This window comes from Crassostrea angulata, chromosome 7, assembly GCF_025612915.1.
Source record: "Crassostrea angulata isolate pt1a10 chromosome 7, ASM2561291v2, whole genome shotgun sequence".
NCBI lineage: Eukaryota > Metazoa > Mollusca > Bivalvia > Ostreida > Ostreidae > Magallana > Magallana angulata.
This window is the reverse complement of record NC_069117.1, coordinates 13,734,989-13,743,811: the sequence shown is the minus strand read 5'-3', so window position 1 is coordinate 13,743,811 and position 8,823 is coordinate 13,734,989. Positions and strand designations below refer to the sequence as shown.

Genomic DNA, 8,823 nt, shown 5'->3' with positions numbered 1-8,823 from the left:
TTTAGCCAATCAAAACACAATATATTCTTTTGTCCGTGTAAACAGGAAAAACTTTACGAGGAAGGGAAAATACTCAGAAGTTGGAAAGTTTGTGTGGTAATGAATCTATGAATTAATCTATACCGGAAATTAAGAGGAAGGAGACCCTGTATGAATTAGGTAACAAATTAACATCAGCTGTATAATCAAACAGAATGACGCATGTGGCTTAAATAACATTGAAAAATTGACTGACAGTGATTTTTTGGTCAGATTCTTTGAGACTTTTGACAGTCGTTAGCACTGAGTGTAGTTGGTGATTAAAAAAAAATCCTGTCATTCAAATAGCAGAACTTTTTGTTTGTTAGTTTTCCCCCTTAATTTCAGACTACCGTAGCATGAAATTAACATGTAGGGATTTTTCATTATTATGAATTTAGTCACTGTATGTGTACACATTTATTTGCAATGTGTCCTGACCGTACTCTCACCCCTCTGTGTTCATCTTGATTTATTATCACAATGACATCATAAAATATTTACTCTCCCATATTTCACGAGTAAGAAAACATCTGACATTACTCGATTGTTTTGTTCTTATAACAACTTGGAGCAATTAAACAGCTGTTACGTTAAGTTAGCTATAGGTGTGCCAGCATTAACTATGACACAAAACCTCAGTTTTTAAGTGTTTAACTTAAAGGATATCCCCAACATTAGATATGGGGGTTGCAGATCTTTTAGTTTAATGGGCAATAGAAGTATAGATGTAATTGGTACTCAAATGATCATGCCGAAAATTACAAACTATTAAAGGACCACTTGCATCTTTAGTAAGTTATTTGAAAAGTTGTCTCCCAATATATTGGTTTAATGTGACTGTGGACAGATGATCAATAGATATTCTAGTTGGAAGCCAAAAAAAAAGAAGAAGAAGAAAAAAGTTTTGTCCTACAGTTTCAATGGAGACCTCTATATCTGGGGTTAGGCCCTGAGTTGCTGTAGGTTTGTTTTCAAGATTTAAAGGCCGAACATTTTTACCGGGTGGTAAATCTCAGGTGAGGGCGGGGCTTAATTTCTAGAGGTGTGAAAGCCTCCGGGGCTGGAAGTCTATCTGCGGTCGTGGTCGCTGCTAATCACTATACACAGGAAGCAAATTAATACACAGGAAATAAATAATTAGTCAGAATATTGGTCTTAGTTTGAATATGTTATTGTTCTAATGACCATACGAAGCGATTTTATACAGAAATGTTTTGCGCCGTCCGAATTTTCTCTAAGCACACGTGTTTAAAGTACAATTGAAAAAAAATTCAGTAAATTAATTCTGCTTTAAAAAATATAAGTCGGTACATTATGTTTAGCCCTTGACATTGTTTAGGAAGGTAATTTTAATAAATATAATTGTAAGAAAACCATACGATCAGTTTGAATGTGGAATGAATGTAAAGGCAGCCATTACACGGTGACAATGGAGTTCGTTTTCCATGGAGTGGCGTTTTCGTGCAACAAGTTCCAGTTGAGTGTATTACCAGTAAATACAGCTTTAGTAGCTCAGAAGAGTGTTTAAAAAGAAAATTGTATGTGCTTTGGAGCTGCTCATGTATCTTCGTAGAATTTATTAAATCACATGCATTCAACATAATTCAAATATAAATTGCGTTTTTTCAATTACTGAATAATTATTTTTCATAAACAATGCTAATACTCATAATGTTAAAAATTCAATTTTTAATCCCCCTTTTAATACGTGACGGAAGCTATCAAAGATAACGTTGTTAATTGCTAGTAAACAGAAATCCGCGGACCTAGCCAGATCACGCTCGTACGATCACGTCAATCAAACTGGGTGCTATTGTTTCAAACGTGATTGACAAGCGGCATCTTTTTGAAGTTTGTGCAGGTAAAAAAGGGGGCGTTTGTAAAATGTTCGGCCTTTAAATACCTCATGGTTAAATACCCATGAGTGCCAAACAGGTAAAAATATCATCTTTCACTGGTACTGCATCTGTACTGTGCAAATTACTTCTTCATATAGTCAGAACAGTTGTTGGACAGCAATAAGTTGTAGCAGTTACATGTATTAATAAGTGTTTTAGAATGAGCTCATGATTAGAATATGCATAGTAGAGTCTTTTTAGACTATTTTTTTTTTGCATTTGTCAAAAATGTTTGCATATACAGGTAAGACGGATTGTATTATTGACAAGACACAGGTTTATCATAGATACATGTATAACTGATAAAGATTTCAATAGATAAATAACAAAGAGTATAGTTCTTCAATAGTGGTATGTTTATGGAAGAACAACTCAAACTATATTGATCTTAAAATGTAGACTACATACATAGGTTTGCTCAATTGAATGAAAATTCCTGTAATTCTAGGAAAAAAATAATGCAGTCCATGTGGTTAAAATAGGCTCTCTTCATATTAGGTAATACTAGTTGACATAAACTTTAGCTAATGAAAAATGAAATATTGAATGTGCTGCTATATCTGCAAGTCACTAAAGCTTTAAGAGTATTTGCAAAAACATAAATTTTTGGATAGCCTAGATACAATCTGTTGCTCCCATTGATTTGCATTATGCTTAAAATATTTCAGTCATCTGCAAATACTGGTTGACTAAATATATACGATTAATACATGCAGTAATACAGAAACTATGCATAAGAATAACCCAAATATGTTTACATGCATGTACTGTACAATATTTCAACAAAAGTTTCTTTATTAAAAAATGAATTAATTCTTTTAATGTTTCTTGAGAAAATTTCTAAAATTGCGATATGAATTAAAGGTAGGTCCGCTTTATGCTTTAATGCATAAAATCACCCCCAAAAAAGGATGCTGGGTTTGCTCTAGCAGACTCGTAGTATCGCTGAGCAGACTGAAAGTGAGCACAACTTTCTAATTAAAAGAGTTGTGTTCGGTTGGTACTGTATTCATGCTCTCCAGAAATATGAGTAAATCTCCCCTTCTATGTCATAAATGAATGTATTCTCAGTGGTCTGTATTTTGTAATTAATTGAATATACTTGACTGGTACATGTATTGGTTTCATTGAATTGAAGTTGTGTCTGGTGCAATCCTTTACAAATCAAAGAGTAGGAATCGGAGAAAAAAACAGTTTTAGTTTTTGATTGGAAGAAACACCCCCCCCCCTTTCCACCTAACCTGTTAATCACCCCATAAAGCAATTAATTGCCTCCCCAATGTTGTATACCCACCAATGCCTCAGGAATAATTTGTCTAAATACTTGAAACTATGTAAAAAGTTAACCTAAAATGTTTACGTATCAACTGGTTGTTTTGTCATGAAGTGGGGCAACACATGTTTGTATTGTAAATGCAGAATCAAAAGTACAGGCATTGATGTAATATCAAAAGCTGTAGGGGCATTTCTGCTAACAAATTATTCTCTTGCCCTCGATTTTAACACATTAAGAAATTTTATCAAACAGTGATTAAAATCTCTAAAAACAGTCACACATTTACCATTGAGAATTTGAGATCACTCTACCTGAGCGTAGAAGTATATATACGGTAGCTTTTCAGGAAAATTCAGGATGACAGGTCAGTTTTTTTATCCTGTAGGTCAGCTACTCTCATTTCATTCATGAAATTCAAAACTGGTTTGAATTATAGTATCTACTGAAATATCAACGGAATAATTTAAGATTTAACATCAAATTTAATTATATTGGATATATATTATAAATGGTGGCTATTGTTTATTTTTGTGCATTGATCTGATTTTTACTCCCTCTCTCCCTTGTTACTTCTCTTTCCTTGAATGCAACTTTTGTTTTCTCACCTTCAATGTAGCCTTTCAATGTGAATCTAAAATCAGAATCAAAAAGAGATAAGCTGAAATTGTACATGCTGTACAAATATTAGAGAGTAGATATAAGTAGTACTGTTTACAAGAATAATATATCTCATTTCTTAGCTTCATGCAAGTCAGCATTTATTAGATCAGATAGCATAGCAATGCCAGCCACTAGTTAGATATTTACATAGATAAATACTGGTAGATATTACATGTTTCTTTGTTACTGTACAAGAATGTTCATGCAGTATGCAGTAGTTACTCAAGAAGTAATATTTATACATAGTTGTCTGTGATAATGAGGTGACCACTGGTTAAAGTTTATCGCAAAATCTAAGAGTTGGAACTAGCTTTAATAGATTTTACAGTCAACACAGTTTTCTAGCCATTACATGACATAGTGACCATGGTCCTAATATTGATAATTAACAGAGTTTTGTAAATGTACACATACTGACGGAAATTGTAATTGAACAATGTTTGTAAATTCTGTGTATTGTTTACTATTAATTCCTAATTAAACGCCAGTAATTAATTTCTGCATAAAATCGCGAGAAGCAGTCCTTGCTGATTTTAAAATCTTGCTCTTATTTTTCAGACAATTTTGAGCTATATGAAACCATGACAAAAAATTGGTGCTCGCGATTTTATATTCTCGCGATTTGATGCAAAACACAGGAATCGCAGAATTAAGTACTCGTGTAAAATAAGGAATTTACAGTATCAAATGTCTAGGTTATCAGACAAATCAAGATTTATGTGGGTTTTTTTATTCAAGTACATGTATACAAGAGGTCTTAATTTTACGGTGGTGTAATATATATATATAGTTGAGGAAATTAAAAAAGAAAATGGATATTGATTGTTGTTAAGTATGGCATCTTTTAAGGTAAGATTATTAGGGAAGTACTTTTGATTTGTCAGCCTGGCTTATATTAGAATCTTTTTACAATGTTGGTATTTTCCTATTTTCAGAGAGAGAGAGAGAGAGAGAGAGAGAGAGAGAGAGAGAGAGAGATTAACTAAAAAATAATACTACATGATCTTGTAGTATTACATAACATCAAAGGTTATTGAATTGATACACTATTTACCATTGTTAATGAAGAAATAATTCTTAAAAGCCTGCTAAGTATTTAGTTTTTACCTTTCATGATAGGTAAACCATAGCTGTTCTAGGTTAAGATACTACATGTACCTCAAGAACCATCTTTATATCTAAAATATAAGAAATTGGCCCATTCTTTTGTGGGTTTTTTTCCTTACAAATTATTGGCAATGGGTCATACATGGACATTGATCTCAAGAGCAGTGTGACCCATTAGTCACATGTAAGTCTCTTTTGCAAAGAAATTTATTAGATTCTACATATGATTGTCTTTATTTCTGTACTTTGCCATATTCTATTATATATCACTGTTGCAATGAGCAATGAGTATAGGGGTAAAAATTTCTATGCTCAATGCAGAAAAAGTTTTTTGTTGACAATCAATGATGATCACAAGCAATTAGTTTGTTTTTGCTAATTGGATTTACGGATAATTTGTCCATATATGTTCATACTAGATAGAGTATGCTTTAATTGGAATGCATTGATTAGCTTCATGTAGATCCTACATGTATATTGTGAAAGTATTTAATTGTGATTTTCCTGATACAGTCATTGTGCACAATTGCTTTTTGATAACCCCAATAACAACAAAAAACACAGACTTAACTGTACAAGCATGAAAATGATTTAAATAGAATATTCAATACAATATTCATCACTGCAAAATGAATAAGAAAACTATTACTTAATTTCTTTTATAGTCATGTTTTAATCTGTGGAAATTGTTATAGGGAAACATTTATAACAAATCAAATTCATTGTAAATCAGGAAGTATAAATGTCTACATGTCTATGATAATTTAAGAGACCTATACAATGAGTGATGTGCATATATGATTCGGATGAAGACTTTGTGTTATATTGTTAACATCACACGACGTAATCATTTTACCCCCCCGAGGGGATCTGCAAACAGACAGGCTTTATCTATGATTGTGTATTTACTAGTCCATTGTGTGTGTCCAGGCGGATGATACCTTACGCATGTCATTGTTTTTCTTTCACATGTGTAAGTGTGGGAGCTTTAAATGAGTTTGACAAAAGTAAATATTGGAAGTTGGTATAGTGAGTAACTAGAGAAATGTTTGTCTGTTTCAGAGAAAATCAGTCCGGCATGAGTAATGGACTTGGGACGAACCTTGGAGGAATGGCTGAGCAACTTGGATCTGGGACAATACCTGTCCAATTTCCAGGCAGCGGGAATCACCGAAATCTCCCACCTGTTTTCCTTAGATGATGGATTTTTGACAGATATCGGGGTTACTCCTGTGGGTCATCGAAAGAGAGTCCTAGATCATCTGCCAACAACCTCAGGAGGATCAGCCAGTGAGGAAGATTATGTGAACTGTCCCTCGCCCCAAGGCTTAGGCCCAGAAGTGGACGACATTTACGCTAATGTTCCACTGGATGTCCAAGAGAGAGGTCCATCATTTCCCACAACACACGAGCCAAAGCCGAGTTTATCTATATCGGGGAATAAAAAGAAACCTGTTCCAAGACCGAGGAAGTCAAGGACAACCCAAAGCAGCGCAGAGGATAGACAGCACAGCCCTAGTGTTACACCTGATGATAGCTTTCCTCCAAGTTACGATACTGTGTTAAGCATCGGTCATACTTCTGTGTCCATAGAGGGTTATACCAACTCAGAGTCTTCTACAGATGATGTTGTACAAACAGGCCATCTTCCCGGTGCTTGGAAACCTGTGTCGGAACCCTCTCATGATGTGCAGCATAACTTCAGTGACAATTTTGCTGACTTTGATGTAGCAGAAGAACAAAAAGTTGAAGGTGCGGTTGCTCAGAACAATTTGTTCCCATTGAATCAGAAAACTAGCAACCAGCAACCGACAGTATCATCCACTCCTTTGGACTTAGCAGACTTGGCTAAGTTTGAAAATGCAGAAAACAGAAATTCAGACACATATGAACCAATATGGACATCCAAGGCAGAACAGACCAGTAAGACTGTGCAAGGTTTGTCCTCCCCTTTGTTACACACACCCCCTGTGTCTACCCCAGAGGCTCCAGCCCCATGTAGGACACACTTCCCATTCGAAGGCAATGTTAATGATAGCTTTGGTAGTACTAGCACCTGTCCATATGACAGTCCTCTTAGAAGAGATATCGTAGTGGATGAAGATGATGCCATCTATTACAATACTGACTCTCATAGGGAGAAGGAGCCTGAGATACAAGTGCCTACCAGAAAGGTTACACCTTCCAGTGAAATTAAAGACTCGGATGGTTCAAAGGAGCACAATGAGTCGGGTGAGAGTGACGGATTGAATTCTTCCTTTGACATGCCTCCACCTGAGTTTGCACCACCACCACTGCCTAATGGATCCACCCACAGTGTCCCCCTTGGACTGTCTGAGTTTGATCCTCTTAATGTTCCTGTCTTACCCCCTGTACCACCTCGCATTAATCCTGACTCTGCTGTCGCCTCGCATGGATATATTAACATTGATTCAAAGACTGAAAAATCTGCTTCAAGTCCTTCATCAGCAGATCGTGACATATACTCTTTAGCCAACTTTTCCAATTTGCAAGTGACCAGCACACCAAAGGATAAAACCAGTGTAAACCACTCGAAGTCTGACCCCTCTGTGTCCCCTAGAAGCCCCCGAAACAGGCACATGTTCACATCTCAGCCTTCAAATATGTCTCTCTCTTCAGACCCTTTCAGGGGAGACGACCCCTTTGATGAGTTTCACGGAGAATGTGCGGAGTTTAATGACCAGTTTCCCCGACATGACAGTAGTGCTAACTCCAGAGAGATGTTTGATGACTTCCAGTATTCTGAAGCCACTAACTTGAGTGGTTCTAGTCCTCACCATGGACAGCCTAAACCTCTACCCCACTGCCACCTGATGAGCAACTCTTCAGATCTGTATTCCATGGCATCACCAATACCAAGTAAGTTCTTGATAATGTTACACCATCATGCAATTTCATTGTAATATTTAGTATAGATGCATGTTTAAATCGGGGTAATTTAGTGTTTTTAATTATCATTATTGTTGGCAGATTTATTCCCTTCAATTATATTTCCTTGAAAGATTTTTGTAAGGTTGACACTTGTATCAGGTGACTATTGCAGGAATTGCTGACTTTCACAATCAAAGCATAGTACTCAGACTACTGTACACTAAGGTTCATCTTTTAATCATCATCATTGTTAATCATGCACACCATTCTCATGCTAAAAACTTGTGATGTCTGACTAAAAGCAAGAGACTGTTTAATAATTTTTAAAAAAAAAATGCCCATGAGACAAGTCCTACACTAAAGTCAACAGGTGGCTGATTATGAAACAAGGAAATAACCTAGTGAGAACTGGTACAATGGACATATATTTTCATATTGTAATGAAGTAAATCAACAACCAGTATTTTTGATGCAATAAGTTAAGTGTAAACCCATACAACCCACATTACCCACGATATTGTTGCCAATGGATATACTACAGAGAAATCCAGATATGCTCTGGAAGGAGAATGAATGTGTATAATACAAAAATACATACCCCCACCCCATGTCAAATAGAGCGAACCATGTAGAAGCTTTTAATAGGTGATAACTCAAAAAAAATTTGAACGTAATGTTTTGACTGACCTTTGTCCAATAATATAGTAGTTGGGCGGAGTTAGACATTAATGCTCATGACTTGAATGAGAGAGAGAAAGTTAACATGGTTAATGGAGTTGATACAGATGAAGAAATCATCATCTATATATTAAATCATTGTATATTCTGTATTGGTGTAACTTTACAGCGTTTTAAATTACGATCGTATAATTTTCTTTGGCTGCTGACAGCATATGCACATTGTCTACAAATATGGATAATGTAACAAACCTAAAATTTTCAATGAGTCCGAGAGAAGAGATATGTATA

The 8,823-nt window shown here is 35.4% G+C and overlaps 1 protein-coding gene across 8 annotated transcripts in view; it reads left to right on the top strand.

Annotated features, from left to right (window-relative positions):
* Nucleotides 1–18: 18 nt before the first annotated feature.
* LOC128191832 (arf-GAP with Rho-GAP domain, ANK repeat and PH domain-containing protein 2-like) overlaps nucleotides 19–8,823 on the top strand; it is a 53,549-nt gene continuing 44,744 nt past the window's right edge. For 7 of the 8 annotated variants that reach the window (XM_052864149.1, XM_052864151.1, XM_052864150.1 and 4 more), the window contains exons 1-2: nucleotides 19–159; nucleotides 6,025–7,842. In XM_052864149.1, coding sequence (XP_052720109.1) covers nucleotides 6,048–7,842 — 1,795 coding nt within the window. In that variant the 5' untranslated portion in view covers nucleotides 19–159; nucleotides 6,025–6,047. Of the gene's footprint in view, nucleotides 160–4,852; nucleotides 5,936–6,024; nucleotides 7,843–8,823 lie in introns of those variants that run through there. The other variant, XM_052864146.1, reaches the window with a different exon arrangement.